At 43.8% G+C, this 16,159-nt stretch overlaps 1 protein-coding gene across 6 annotated transcripts in view; it reads right to left on the bottom strand.

Annotated features, from left to right (window-relative positions):
* Positions 1 to 16,159, bottom strand: part of rapgef6 (Rap guanine nucleotide exchange factor (GEF) 6) — a 139,978-nt gene that overhangs the window by 28,991 nt on the left and 94,828 nt on the right. For all 6 annotated transcript variants that reach the window (XM_085797178.1, XM_085797179.1, XM_085797176.1 and 3 more), the window contains 9 exons: positions 13,782 to 13,962; positions 12,249 to 12,385; positions 10,373 to 10,531; positions 9,274 to 9,426; positions 8,047 to 8,211; positions 6,321 to 6,428; positions 5,867 to 6,070; positions 4,675 to 4,783; positions 4,309 to 4,552 (listed from right to left, as the gene is read on the bottom strand). In XM_085797178.1, coding sequence (XP_085653304.1) covers positions 4,309 to 4,552; positions 4,675 to 4,783; positions 5,867 to 6,070; positions 6,321 to 6,428; positions 8,047 to 8,211; positions 9,274 to 9,426; positions 10,373 to 10,531; positions 12,249 to 12,385; positions 13,782 to 13,962 — 1,460 coding nt within the window. The remainder of the gene's footprint in view (positions 1 to 4,308; positions 4,553 to 4,674; positions 4,784 to 5,866; positions 6,071 to 6,320; positions 6,429 to 8,046; positions 8,212 to 9,273; positions 9,427 to 10,372; positions 10,532 to 12,248; positions 12,386 to 13,781; positions 13,963 to 16,159) is intronic.

Below are 16,159 nucleotides of genomic sequence, written 5' to 3' on the forward strand. Positions count from 1 at the left end.
GCATCCCTTGGCTGCACACACAGCCCTTCATGCCGTTCTCTCTCCTCATTGGATAACACTTGTATCCCACAAGGAAAATTTTCTCCTCGGGTTACAGCAGAGCAGAGTGACGGAGAGACTCGTGTTTAGGCTGAAATACTTCATGTAAGTGATTGCTGACGGAAAATAGGACTATTTAGGACTTATATTAACAAAAACATTCCACTGATATCTGCTTTAAATATACACAGTTTAATATCATGTACGTATAAATGCAATGGAGAGTCTGCCCTGCAGTGCATACATGCTGCAGCTTCCCTCTAGGTGTGTGTGCGTGTACAATATGTACTGAACATGGTGCAGTAATGCAGAGCTTCCACTAACACAGCTTCATGCTGCTGTAGCAAACCCTGAGACGTCACGAGAAAAAGAGAGAGAGAAAGGTAAACTAAAGATAGAAGGACGGCAACAAAAAAAGAGAAAGAATTACGTTAGGAATCGATTACATAATGTGCAAGGTGGTGAAAAACGGAGGAGAGACGGACGAAGGCGACTGAGAAAGAGGATAATGATGATATCGAGCCTGATACAGAGCATGAGGTTTAATCATAATCACACTAGGATCAATGGGGGTCAAGATGGAAACCAAAAGATCCCCAATCACCGTCCAAGTGACTTCAGTATGAAAAAGTTTATAAGATTTATCAGTTTCCTTAAAATAATGACAAAGATAAGATGTGTAGCTTTAGAAAAGCTTAAAAGAAAAACATATCCAGGCAGTTATCCACCTGATCCAGTGAGATAGCAGGAGAGCTTACAGTTAAACATCCAGAAACTAAAACCTTCTGCTCCTCTTCACCATTAAACACTCCACACTGAACCAAGGCCTTGGGATGTTTTCTGCAACATCCCTGCAGAATAGATTTGGCTGAATAACAGGACGACTCAGTCTGAGTCCAGACTGAAGTGGAGAACATAAATTTAATTGGAGAGTTTGGATGAGAAAATGAAGAGAAGGAAATTCAGATTCAGTCGTCTAATCATGTTGCTGAAGGTCAACAGAGCTGATAAATGTATGAGTGCATGAGTGTGTGTGTGTGTGTGTGTGTGTGTGTGTGTACACATCTGCAGATGGATTCTGAATCAGATGATTGGAGGACGGGGAGTTACACAAGAGGTCTTACCCAAACAGGCCCCTGAAGCAGCGGAGACAAACGGGAGAGAGACGACACAGAAAACAAAAAAACAAAAAAACAAAAAGAAACAGAAGCAGAGCTCTGGTGAAGAGGTTCAGGGATCAGCAGAGCCACAAAGACGACGCCTCCTCTCCTCCAACACACACATACAATACATACATATATACATATACAAACAACACACACCCACACACACGTCGGGGTTGACAGATTACACAACAGCTAAAGTTTGGACACACTGACAGGTCTGCTGAAATAAATAGGCAGAAAAATGTCAACAGCATTTTCACAACGGGCAGCAAAGTCTTAAACACAACACACGACAAGAGAAGTCGACACTTCCTCAATACTTGGACTTCATTCACAAAGAATACACAGAATAATTTCACAACTCGTAGCAGGAAGAAGCTGCAGAGAAAATGTGAATGTTAAGAAAAAAAAGCTTTTGTCTCAGTTCATCATTTGGGATTCCCCCACTTTTAGTCAATTTTCAATTGAAAAATGTGATTGGTCGATCTGATTCGATGCTCCTGGTCACCGACCACCTTAAAACTGATCACACGTGTTTAACCAATGATCAGTAATGATTGATGATCAGAATCTGTCTCTATAGACACATGATCAGGACTTCTCAGTTATAAAATGTCTAGATATTGCATTTGAAATCAGTCAGTCAACACATTGTTTTATTAAATGAGTGAAAACTGCAGTATAAGTTTATTTAGTTACAATTTAAAAAGTTTGACTGTTATGAATCACACACAGAACTACTCCTGATTACTAACTTGTTATTCTAAATGAATAATACTGTATAGATGTGTGATATATAAATGAAAATGTAAAGGTACATTTTGTATGAGCTGCAGTTTTTCCTTTACAGAATAAACTTCAGTGCATTTCTGCGTTTCCTCTCCAAGAACGATTTATTTTTGCCTGAGTCCAAAAACGTATCTGTCTTCTCTAAAGTCAAACATCTGGAACATCATTTTGCAGCGGCGACCGTGGAGTGAAATGTGACTGTTGTCGGCTGAACGCTGAGATGCACAAACACTAAATCACATCATAATCATTGTGATATACACGGAGGTTTAGTGCATGTGACTGTTACAAAATAAAATAAATAAATAAGCACAGAGGATGAAGATGACATCACGGGACGTGGAGGTCGCTGTTTTTTTTTTTTTTTTTACGAGCATCTCACTAAATCTAAAGAGGACACGGCTGCAGGCTGAGACCTCCTGTCTATTGCTTTCCAATCTGTGAGATGTAAATCACCAGAGTTAGTCAATATGGGCCGTGTGTGTAGAGGTGGACGCACCGAGGCCCCGACGTCTTAATTTGGCAGAAAAACGACTTGTTTATTGCCGGCGTGTCCTTGTCGTATAAAATCCTGGTCTGAAGTGGAACACGATGTCGAGCAGGAGGAAGAAGAAGAAGCAGCTGAGAGAGTGGGTTTGTGTTTGTATGTGAGTTTGGTTAAAGGCATCTGGACGGGGTTTTTAAATTGTTAAATGAGGTTTTTTGCTTCAGTATAAGTTGTCAGAGAGAGGCTGCACCATGGCAACAGTGGTCACAGGTTGTGAGAGTTAATGTAATGTGTCCTTTAAAATGACAGTGAGCCTTTCACTGCCTGTGTGTGGTATCATGAATTGTGCTCTATTCAGAACAGCCTGTGCCTTTCACACACACAAACACACACACACACACACACACATCCAGTGAACAACTTTACAACACTGCCCTTCCCTCAGATTTCCATCCAACAAACAAACGGGCGCTGATGAATCCCGATTGACCCGAATCTCCCGTCTTCTTCATCTCTGGTCGCTTTAATCAGCCGTCGATTCCTCTGAATCAAAGAGCGGCTTCAATGGCGCCCACTCGCCAACATAAAGGCAATGAAAGGCCTTGTTTTGGTCAATAAATAGAAAACGCAGCGGAGCTTTTTTGGAAGCTGTGCACCGAGGCGGATCAATGGGCGTGTGATGGCGTTTTTGCATTATGAGACGGAGCGCAATCGGGGTTTTCATGCAAAGCTGCGTGAAGCTTTGTGGACGTAATCGCTGCTGCAGCGCTGGAAGCTGGTGGAGGGAGAAAGGAGGGAAAAGTGAGGGGACGAGGACGTGCACGGTGTTCCCGCAAGTACGGAGTGTGTCTGTGTATGTGTGTGTTTGCAGTGTGGGAGTTGTAGCTGTGTAATTGACAGGGTGAGAACAGCATCTTCTCTCTCTCTCTCTCTCTCTAGCACTGACACAGTGTGGAGTTTAATGAGGCCTGGAGAGGCGTGAAATGATGAAATGAAATCAGGTCTGTATCAGCGCGTTAACGTCACGGGCGGAATATTGAATGTGAGCTTCTCTCTGCACGATTGCGCCCAATTGCTCCAGATGCTGCGAGTACAATGGCTAGTTATGGAGGACGGCAACGGTGGTGAAATGATGATGATGACGACGATGATGCTGATGCTGCCTTTTGTGTTCTTGTGATTTGGATGAAGAAAGTGCAGAAGCAGCTGAAGACACCGAGTCCAGCATCACAGACGACGACGAGGACAGTAGAGAAAGTTCATTTTCAGATCAACGGCTGGAAGTAGGACAGACTTGTGTGTTACTGTGAGCTGTCGAAACATACAGCTACAGCTTGCAGTCAGACTTGGGTGAAATTGTTCCATTTCCTGTTCGTTCCTGCCACGAGAGAAGTTTGAAATGTGTTTTTCTGTCTCTTTGAGAACAGCATCGAGCAGCTCAGCTCAGCTCAGCTCAGCTCAGCTCAGCTCAGCTCAGTCAGAAGCTTAGATTTCTGCTCACGCCTCCAATATTTCCTGTCTGCAGATGGTCACAGCTTGCTACAACTCTGATGCAGAGACAGTAGATGGGACTGTGGCCTGGCCAACTCACTTTAAAGTAGTTTTTTTTTATTGAGGAGGTCTCAGATTTGGGCATAAAGTGGAGTGAAAATCCACTTGAACTCACATTACTCATCGTTTAAGGCGCTCGTATGAATCTTTTTCACATTAGACTCAAGCCATGTTGTGTTTATGGCTCATTATGTGGCTGTTTTTTAGGTTAATATTTAAATTGTCTGTAGAAGCCTGTGATAATACAGAGAGCCTGGTTCACATGAAGCCTCCTACCTGAACGGTTTGGGCGGCAGGATGCTGAAGCGCGTCTTCTCCAGCATCTTCCTGATCTTGTTGCGTCCTCCCGACACCGTGTTGGCCTTCATCTTCCTGGTGCTCTTGTGGTCAGTGGGGAACTCCATGTCTCCAGGAAGGTCAGGGATGGAGAAGCGATTCCCTTTTTTCTCCTGGATCTTGGGAATGTGAGGTCCGCCATTTTTCTTCTCGTGCACAATCCTGCTGAGGAGCTCTTTGAAGACTAGACGGACAGAGGGAGAGGAGGAGGAGGAGGAGCAGGATTGGTCATCAGAAAAAAAGAGATTTTAAACTGATATAGCAGCAGATTGTGCTTGTTGTCCATCAGTGTGTTACCAAACTCACCAAATATGTTGGTTTTGACTGTGAGAGAGAGGTGCGTGTTGTTTCTCAGGATGTCGAAGGCTTTGGAAAAGGAGATGTTCTCAAAGTTCTGACCGTTGATCTCCATGATCTGAAACAAGCAGCAGGTTTTGACAAAAAACGGTTAAAACAAAACACTTGCAGATCATCCCTGACTGGAATCTGAAACAACATTTCTATTCTGTTTTGCTGTTACGACATCAAATGTTTTCCCAAGTGTGAACAAGTGTCACATAAAAAGGGAAGTATGCCGAGTGTGTGACTGACTGATGTCCAGTATGATCTGACCACTAACTGCACATCATCTTTAGAGGCAGTGAATCTGTTGTTTGTGCTAATCAACATATTAAAAAAAATAGAAGTAGCGAGACAGAACATTTCCTGTCTGAGACAAAATACACTTTCAGAATTATAAATAAGGAAATATTCCACCAGCATCACAAACTTTTGAAGATGAACGTTAAGAGAGTTTCCACACTGACGCAAACAGAGAGAGCTTTTTATATTATTAACTGTTCGTCCACACCTGACCGACTGGGAGCACAAAGTTTGAACTGAAGTCCATAAATAAAACAAATAAAGTTCCGATTAGAGACGATCACATACACCGAGGAGAGTCAAGAGTCAGGATTCACATGTTGTTTGTCTAATTACTTCTCAGCTGTTTGTAGAGTTCATTAATGAGCTCTGTGTCTCTGTAAGTTTCCTTTTTTTTTTTCTCCTGTAGTTCAGGTCAGGGCTTCACCACCGAGCCGGTCATCTGTAAGAAACCTCCTATTTACTGTAACTGGTTCCTTTTTCCATGACCTAACCTCAGTCTCAAAGTTCCTGCTGCAGAAAAGCACCATGACATCAACACCACGCCTCACAGCGAGGATGCTGTCAGACAGACCAGGAAGAAAACCTGCTTTTTAAACCGTAGAGTTTCTCAATTTTGTATCCTATAAGACCAGACTCATTTATTTTTGGTCACACTTGAAAAGCCCATGATACATGTACTGATCTAAGGGAAGATTTTAAATGTGGGAGCAGATGCTAGGAAAAGGAGAAAAGGAGTGCTGACCACAGAGCTGCTCAGATCATGAGAAAATTATCTATATCTCATCCTATTTTAGTTTTAAACAATATTGTCCGAGACGTTTTTGAAGGCAGAGTCCTGATGGTTTCCTCTCACCTGGTCTCCACGTTTGAGTCCGGCCTCTGCGGCTTTGCTCCCTTCCTCCACCGACTCCACGAAGATGCCGAATCCTCTCTCGCTGCCGCCCTGCACGCTGAAGTGGAGCGGCGACTCCCGGGACGCCTTCTGCAGAGTGATCTGTCTCCACTTCGCCTTGGCTGCACACGCGATGTTCAGCAAACGCAAATGGCCCTTCATTTTCTGAGGAGGGAGGGAAAAATGGGTAAATGAAGAGCCCGAGGTGTGATCGGCTTTTGTCTCCAACAAGGTGTGGGATGGAGTGATGCAAAAACAACTTGGAAATGTAATAATGTGGTAAAAGCTGCTTTAAAACCAGGTTTTAAACCCAAATAATAATTTGATGACACTTTTTGTGAAAAATCAAGGAGCAAACGCTAGCGATGGATGCACTGAGTAGAAACCTAAAGTATAGACCGATGTCTGAACTTACTGTTGTTTCTAGAAGTTTCTCAAACTCCTCCAGAAAGCGCGTCATGGCCGGGTCACCCTCGAAGTCGTTGAAGTGGTTGTTGACCCACAGCAGCACGATTCTCGTTACCTTGTTTTTAGACACAGTGAGAATCTGAAGTCAGCTGACGCACGACACTCACACTCATGTTCACACACTTCCTGTAACTATTCCTCTTCTCTCTGCACTTCTTCAGAGACCTCTGATTATCTGAGTGTGATCTACTTCACTCTGTTTACTTAGGTTTGTTGAGAGCTCTTGTTATTATTGAGGCTGTTGGGTCAGAGGTGATTTTTAAGTATATACATTCTTGATAACATGAATAATTTAGAGGTTATTCTTACTTATTATGTTACCATACTAAAATTGCTATAATTTCTAATGAATATGTAATGGTTAGATCGCTTATAGCTCTCTTTCATTTCTACTCTGACCAAATGCATCCTCTGTGGTGGATCCATGTCTTTATTTAGCCCGACTAAATCTCCTTCTGTCTCTATTTTCCAGGTAAAAATAAGTAAATAAATAAGTAAATAAATTCTGTGGTGGCTAATAACACATAACAGGGGAAGCTAAATAACGACCATGTGCATCACTGCAGAGAAAACGTTTAACCGCTGATTAACGGCTTCATTTTGTCCCACAGTGAATTAGAGGAGAGACTCGGAGCAGAGAGCATGTGGAAACAATCACGTCTGCAAACTGAGAGCGGTGGCATCGTTGTCCTAACCTTTAGCAAAAGGTGAGAGAGGCGACCGATCTATCAACACACAGCATCAATCAATCAATTTCCACCTTCTCTCTCTCTCTGCCTCTTCCTCTTTCCCTCCTCTCGCCACATTTTGTTACTCTCTCTCTCTCTCCCTCTGCTCTTCCTGCTCAGGATTAGATCCTGTTTAATGGAGCTGAAGATTATAAGCCTGAATGACACGACACATAAAGACTATTGACAGTACAAAACTAATCTTAGGTTAAAGCAGTTATGGACAATGGGAGTGTCGGGCATCAACAAATAGCCGGCGGGCTCAAGGACAGCTGAGCTGGCACAACTCGTATTGATCAGAGTGTGAGCAGCACGACACGTGAATTTCCATGGGCGTGCATGAATACAAAACGTTTTACACATAGAAAGACCTTAACATTCACATCGCGGCCAAATAACACACACAAACTTTAAAGGGATAGTTCACCCAAAATTGAAATTTCACTCATTATCTACTCACCCTCACCCCACCCGGTTCGTCAAATTTGGACGAACCGGGAAGAGGAGCTTCGAGAAGCTTCCGCTACAAAACAAGCTTAAAATATAGACTTATTTAATTTTTTTCGGGACAATTTCGCATTTCAGGGCTTCAATACAAGACGGACATTACATACAAGCAGCATGGAGGTATTTGGATGTTTTTTGGTGTGTCTTTTTGTTACAAAGACAGTTGGTATCCATTTGCAACCATTATATGGACATGCACTGCTATGCTGAGACCGCCTGTAACTCAGAGAAGCCACAGAGGACTCTGAAACTTCTCCCAGCCCTTAGTCGACATGAGGGTGAGTAGATAATGAGTGAAATTTCAATTTTGGGTGAACTATCCCTTTAAAACCTGTGCAGACAAACACAAATTTGTCTTTTCTTACCTGGATCCATCCAATCGTTTCGTATTAAGACTAAAAACGACTAAAGTCAGCCTTTCTCCACACACACACTCACCGTGTCCCTGAGGCTGTCCACCTGGAACCACTCCAGCAGCTTCTTGCCGACCTCCATGGGACTGGACACGAAGGTCCTGGAGGTCAGCAGGAAGTCTTCGATGTAGGTGGGGTCGACCACGGACGGCTCCTCCACCAGGTGCATGATCAGACGCTCCGGGGTTCCCTGGAACATACGCACACACATGAGGATACACGGAGAAAAACATACTGTCCACACACACACACATATGCACATGTATGACAGCTGACGTGACACAAGGGCAAAGGCAACCTACACACACACACAGAGAAAGCAGCATGCACACACCGATTTGAATAAACTATATCGACATTAATCATAAAAGTGACAAGGACGTAAGATCCAGCTATTGAACCACAGTGTCAGTCAACCATCAATAAAACACACACACACACACACACTGCTCATTGCTTCGTGGGCTGAATAAAGTGAATACACGTCATATGTTGGACTAAACTCTTTATTTCTAAGCAGCAGATCTCTGGTGTTCACACATAAAGAGGTCTCTTCTGCTCTCAGTGACTCTGCTAATGTCACCGGAGCAGAGGTTTCTGGGGGAAACGATTCGTGTGGACAGGGAACAGAAAGTAGAAAGCCATCCACTTTTGTCCGACACAAAAAAGAACAAAGCCAAAAACAGAAGCGGAAACGCTAACACTTGTGAATTGACTCATCTCCGCTGGACATGTTTTCGGGAGCCGAACGCCTTCCTCTGGAGCGGCAGCCAAGAAGAATCATTCAGGCCCATTATCCGATCGATACCTTGGCCGCCTCAGGAGGAGGAGAAAAAAAATAAAAAAAGATCAAAAGGCCTCGGAGCTGCAGCGCTGCGATGTAACGGACAAGAAAACGCTCCGGCAAACACTAATAGTGCGAACGGTGCCTCTGAACGATCAAGTAGGAAACACAGAGCAGCTGCATCGATGCTTCTGTAGGAGACTGTTCACAATGAGACGGGGATCAGATCAATGCAGATCAATCATGGGGAGAAAAAAAAGGTGATAACTTGATATTTGTGATTTGAAGAAGTCGGAGATGTTAGATAAAGCTTAAACTGAGATTACACTTATTGATGAACATCTTAACCTTCACCCTTGCACGTTTAAACCTTCCTAGGACGTGTTCCTGAACAAGGTTGAATGTATTTCTGTAAGTCAAACCATCCTCCATCTCCTTTCACACCTCAACACTTTAAAAGTCACTGACCTTGATGACGATGTGTCCTTTCCTGGTGCCGCTGCGGTCGAGCTCGCGGTGCTCCTTCACCATCACGATCTCGCCCTCCTCCTCCACCTTGTGCGTGTTCTTCTCCACGTGGTTGAGGATGCGCCAGTAGTCCTCCTGGGCGATGCAGACGAACTGGTCGAGGACGACATGGGGACAGCGGGTGAACTTGTAGTAGAGCAGAACGTTGCTCTGCACCACGTTCGGGTACTCGAACAACAGCACAGAAGAAACATGACGGCGTGTGGAGAGAGGCATGGGACGGAGAGGAGAGGAGGAGATGCAACAAGACTTCTCCTTCACTCAAACTCAACCTCATCGACAGAAGACAGGTCAGTGTTTGTCCAAAGTCGCTTCAACGCCTCAACTAGCCGTTTCGCTGCAGCATCCTTCCTGTCGTATCGCACCGACATGAAAACGCGCGGGGACGTGACTCTTCTCTCCTGCAGCCTTCGTACTCGTTGTGCTTCCCTCAGACTCAAATCGCCAATTTCTGCATTTGCCTCGCTAAGTCTACTTCTGCAACTTCCTGTGCGTTTCTAGAGAGGAAATGATGTTGTGTGTTGGAGGAACTGGGCACCGCGGCCTCCGAGAGGCACAGTTACCACAAACCTTCATGAACTTATCAACACCACATTGCTATATGACCTACTCACTACTGTTAGAAACCTGCAGGGCTGTTAGCAAACAGGATTTGTGAAATACAATAGCTCATTGTAATAAACAACAGTGTGCTGTGAAAATAGGTAACCAAGATTCTGTATTTTAAGTTATAGCTACATCATGGCTCACCTACTTTCACCTTTCATGACACACAGCTGAAAGGTAACAAATGAAACTGTCTAAATTCAGATGTGCAGCTTCTGTGGCTTCAAAACCTCCGGTCCACGGTGAAAAAGAAGAACCTGAACAAAACAAAAGACTTCTCTGCTTTTTCTTTTTTTTTTGTCTTGTGATGCAAATTTTGCGTAATGAGGTTGAGTGGGTGGGAAAATTAAAGAGAAAACATACACACATCCTTCTTGTAACACCGTCATGGTGGAAAAGTTAACAGCTGTTTCTCTGTTTTGTTTTTTTTTACCTGACAGTCGTCTCCCTTGGTGCGAACTTCTCCGTTCATGTACTGTTTGTCCAGTGAGGGCGAGATCCCGAAGCTGTTGCCCATACACAGACTCTCCACTTTCCCCTCAGGGTGGCTGATCTCCACCGCCCCGTTCAGGATCACATACCAGTGGTCCAGCTGGAGACAGATGCACAGGATCAAACGTCAACGCTCTCTTGTGCATCTTTGTTATTGTTTTCAATAAATTGCACATGCATGTTTATTGATTTAAACACACAAACAACATCAATTATGAAATGATTTGACTGTGGATGTCAGTGTAATGTAATAATTTCACAGATCTACAGAGATGCACCCTGTTAAAATGACTCTATTTTACCAGCTGACATTTAGTACAGAGTCAGCAGAGAGAGCGCTGTGTGAGGTATGACTGCGGTGGCGAGGAGGCATTGTGTCTCTAGTGGTGGCTTTTTGAGAAGGAGGTGCTGGCAGGCATAATATAACAAGCCATTCATCTGGAGTGTAAGCGGATGGTGGTGTGTGTGTGTGGGGGGGTGAACGGGCCCTGAGCTCCCTGCTCTGCTGCTATAACACAGATTTCCTCCTCATTGCCTTTTCATTCCCTCTCTTGTTTCTATTGCACTCTCTCTCTCATCCTGTCACTCCACCTGAAATAATCAACACCACCTCTGTTTGGTGCACTCAATTCCTCCAGAGACTGTTTTCACAAAGTGTGCATGACTGTAACACTTCACCTAGCAGAGATATATACTGTATATAGAAATTTATATAGAAATGCATTGAGTTTATACTACGGGGGTTTTATGGAGGCCTGCAGTCGTAGGTCTTTAAATTAAATTGCGAGTTAAGAAACTTGCTGGTTTCACTCTTCACTTTATCTCTGATGGTTCCACTGTGGCCTCCTCTTCTTCCATTTTCTCCCCTGTTCCATCCTCTGAAGCACTTTACCTCTATCTTTTTTATTTTTTTATTTTATACTTCTGTTAGACCACTTTATTTTCCTCTCTCTCCCTCCCTCCCTCTTTCTCTCTCTCACTCAGCAGATTCGTGCTCCCTTGTAAGAGGAAGCCAAGTGCTTCTCTTTGACCTTCAACACGAGTCCACAGAGACGGTGAAGTGGAGGAGATGTGTCCTTCAACTGACTCCACACAGAAGAAGACGGAGACGAAAGCGGAGGAGGCGACACGTATGACGTCACCTGATCCGTGCATTCATAGATACTGTGTGCAAACTTGTGTGTGTGTGTGTGTGTGTGTGAGGAGCTTTGGCGGCTGCCAGTCCATCACCATTTATCACCGCCCCGTCTGTTCTGATGCTGCCGTGTGGAATCAAACAGCCATGACAGCGAGCGCCCGTTTCTCAGCCATGTAACTTAATTAATTAGCCGTGTAGCAGCAGCAGTGATTGACAGGGAGCTTTCACTCACTCAGCTGTGACTTCGTACATCACGGTGTCTGTGTGTCAGCTTTGGGTTGGACTGGAAGATGGTCAGGAGGAGTGTGTGTTTGCGTATTTTTGCGTGCTCTTTGTCTCATATCTTTTATATGTTTTTATGCAGATGTATCCATGGCATCCCACTATATTTTATCGCTTGTTTGCCTAATTGCTGAAAGACAAATTGAAGATATTTTCACTGTGATTACATTAATGACCAAAAACCAGAAGCCTCGTCTTGTTTCTAATTGTTGTGTGATTGCCTCAATGAAGCAGATAAAATAATAAAACAAAACATATTTTGCATAACCACGCTGTTAAGGATTAATTTAAGTGGGACATGCAGGGGGGAAAAAAGCTGCTGACAAGAACAAAGACTTCAACATCCACATCCAAACGTTTACAATAACCTCTATAAATCCTGTATAGTCTGTACTACCTCTTGTTTGTCGTGCAGTATGACGGTGCCAGCCTGCTCCACCACCTCAAACACCATGACGCTGCACAAGTCCCTCCGCACAGACATGGTCATGTTGGCGAAGGCCGGCAGCTGGTGCATGAACTCCAGTAGCTGCTCTGTTTGTCAGAAGAGGAAAGAAGAAGAGGAAAAAGTTGTTGTGAAACATGAAAAAAAAAAAGCAGAAAGAGTGTTGTTGCTGTTTATCATCTCTGCGACTGGAAACCAGGAATAAATCTATGCAAATCAACAATATTAAATCTCACAAACTAAGTGTTAAATTCTCTGCTAATGAGCGTTTTGTTGAAAAACCAGAGGTCTGGGTCTATGCATGATATCAGTGGCGACTTTGTTTTAAAATAAACTGAAGGATTTATCACACCCACTGAAAAATGCTCACCCTCTGCTCCCTCCTCCTCCTCCTCCTCCTCCTCCTCTGTGTCTGAGAACAGAGTGACCTCGCTCCAGTCTGCAGCCCCCGCTGTTATCGCCTCTGTCATTTCCTTGCTTTCACTCTGTCGCTTCCCTTCTTGCCTTTGGTCTTTTAACAAACTGGCTCCAGCAGACGGTGCATTTTTAGCAACTCTTAGTATTTTACTAACTTAGAACAATGTTTATAGTAAGGCCGTATCAATTCTAAGGTGGTCATCTAATTATAAACCTTTTAATGACGGGATTCAAAGTCAGTTTTCGAGCCATTTCCCATCCTTCATGGTTTGTTACTCCTTCTCTGTTATTAATACCAAGAATTACTTTGGTGACTGTTTAACCTGAACATTTCCTGAGGCAGGAAAAAGTACAACTATTGATTGGTTACTGGGCAGATGATAGAAGATTCTGCAGAGTAGAAATGTTTTTAACCACCTGTCAGATTTATCAGGGATTCAGTTTCTACCATCACCAGCTCCGATGGAAATCTCTGCCTAAAGATTTTAAGTGAAGACTTCCAGAGAGAAACTAAGCTGGTAAAATAAAACTAAACTAAACTAAACTACTGAGGAGGAGTCAGGTGCTACTGTTTGAGAGGTTGAACTCCTCTCCCTCTCTCTGTCTCTCTCTCCTCTGAAGGAGCCGTGAGTTGAGCAGGCGGAGGAGAAGGCCAGGCTCGCAGCAGGCCGCTCACAGCGGGCCACAGCCTTTACGACTCCTCTCAGCTCTCTGATGTTGGTCACCTTCTCCTCCAGGACCCCGCTGGGTCCCGCTAATGAGGTTGTCTCTCTGATTGCCTGCTTAAAAATACATGCTGAAAGGCCACCGGTGTTTGGAGACCACTGCGAGGTGTCATTTTGTGAGAGGGGCAAATTGTGCGTCTTCCCCCGTTGTGTGCTCACTGAATGATAGATGCCGTCATTGAGGGCTGTTATCTCATGAACATTAAGACCAAATATAGAAACCTGCAGATCTTAAAGAAGGATGTGACGTGCATCTAAATTCCCCTTTTTTATTTCTGTCCAGAAAATGTTTTAATAGAAGATGGCGACGTGTTCAACAGATAAAGACTTGAGTTCCACTGACCGATGTCGTCATCGTTGCGGTCGGCCGGGTCTTTTTCCAGACACTCTCGGACCAGATCTCGGCCAAGAAGAGTGTCTGACGCTCTCTCCAGGTCCTCGTCTTCCTCCTCCTCTTCCTCGCTGTCCACCGCAGCCTCGGGGAGTCCAGACAGGTCCACGTCTCCCAGGTCGCTCTCTGTGGCCTGGAGGACAAACACAACAGAAGAAGCTTGTAAGGACAATGTTTTAAAAATAAAAATAAATCCGATTTTTTTTTTTTTTTTAATCTTTGAAAAACTGCATCTTATGGATTTTCTTGAGTTTTAATCATCTCAGACCGGGTTTCATTCGCCTCAGGGTTTTTTATCTTGCTCGACTCAAAAATAACTATCTGAAGTGTCAATTCCAGCAATAATATGACCTAGAAATTAATGCTGGAGCAGAAATATGACTCGCAGAGCACCGAGTGGAAGTTCTGCACTCCGGTTTTTAGTTTCAGGGGCGACAGAGATTTGATTCAGAGGACACCAAAAATTAAATCTGAGGGTATTCAATACTAAAAGAAGACGGTTTATACATCGACACAAGCACTTCTGCTCAATGCTGTGCAAAAATAATTCTCTAAGAAAAGAAATTGTGTGAGCATTTGCAGTGAAGCATCATCGCCATAAAACATGCAAAATAACCTTGGAGGGAGCAGCTGGATCTGTGACCCCTAAGCTAAAAAAAAAAACACAGACACCAGGTCCCAAACCAGGAAACAGAGGTGAACAGCCAAATATTTAAATCCAGCAGTAATAATTCATATTCCACCATATTTCCCCCTGTGCAGGGCAGACAGATGGTTGGCAGAGGCTGGGTCTGAAAGGGGGCATAGGGGGGCTGTGAGGTCAGCTGGGAATTGAACCATCAACCTAGAGGTGAGAAGAGAAGCTTTCCAGTGGTAATGGCAGCAGTGCAGGGCCATCTGTTGTTGATGATTTTATTTATTTAATTGTGGAGATGTGACACAGAGAAGTCGCTTTCTCTAGGATTTGACTGTGGGAAAAGGGAAAAATAGTATTGTAGTCCTATCCCACACAGTTTCATGTGCATGGATATGAAGTGTTAGTGAGGGTAGGACTGGTCGTATTCAGCCATGCTAAGAATGAAACCAACATCTAGTCCAAATATAAAACTGTTGTTGCAGGTAATGAATGAGTGGAGTGGATCTGATTGGTGTAAATTAGCTGCAGCAGGAAACTAACAAACTAACTAACGAAACAAATAATGCAATCGAGCTTTTTGTTCTTTGGAGGCCAAAAAGTGTTTTATAATGTTTCCTCTTGTGAGACGAGGGGATTAAACCTTTAGTCAATTTCACATTCAGATACAAGTCCACTCTAGTTTACACAAATGAGATGTGAAAAGTTATTTTACTCCACACCAGACATGTTTAATTTGTCCTAAAAGATCAGAAGAGACAGAGTAAAATGTAAGTTCTGATTTTATTTTCTCCACTAATGACTTCTTTTTCGTCATCGCACTAATCATGAACGACAACGTGCATCGATGAAATGAACTGGACTTCGTGGAGGAAGATGCAAAAGCAGCAGAAAGGTGAATTATACACAGGTTAGAGACTCACACCAACACACATCTCAACAGCTTGTCTTGTCTTGTTGATCTTTTGGAAGTGAATCTGATGAACTGCATTGACTGGGCGAGCAGCGTGCAGGAGGAAGACAAAGGCCAGAAAGTGCAGCGGTTTGTTTTATAGCTGCCAATTACAAGACAGAGTAGAAACGTTGCGCTGCCAGATAGCGATGTTTCAGTGGTGGTTGTTGTTAAATCTTTTGCAGAAAAGTGACCTTCAGTTTAAACTCTGTTGGAAAATAAAGGGCATGGAAGCAGCGAGAGGGAGAAGAGTGGTGCAGCCCTGGGGCAGTAACACCTCGCCATAGTCTCACTCCCTCCCACAGACACTGAAATATCTTTCAGCACTTGTGAAAAAAAGCCCGGTTCATTCAGAATTCAGGATGTGCCCTTTCAGTCCAATTCCCCTGGACTCAGGGACAAGTTTGAGCCTGGGCGACGTCTCTTAAAGGTGAAAAATGGGGAGAGGAAATTTACAGACGTTGAGGTTTTGCAGTAGAAAAGAAAATGGAGAAAGCTCAGAGAAGAACAGAATGTGACAGGAATCAAGAATAACAAAAAAGAGAGGGTGAGGAGGCAGGAAAACAAGGATATGAGATGGATTTAAAGGAGGAACAGTGGGTGAAGTGAAGGAAACAGTCGGAATGACAGGCGCAGTGAGGAGCACTGTGACTGGAGGGTCAGCACTTTAAGACGGATGTAAACAAACACAGAGCCGGGTCAACGACAAGCCGATGGGATCAAAGCCATGTGATAAATATCTAA

The sequence above is a fragment of the Trachurus japonicus genome, chromosome 14 (assembly GCF_045865225.1).
Source record: "Trachurus japonicus isolate A0001 chromosome 14, Traja_1.0".
NCBI classification, from domain to species: Eukaryota; Metazoa; Chordata; class Actinopteri; order Carangiformes; family Carangidae; genus Trachurus; species Trachurus japonicus.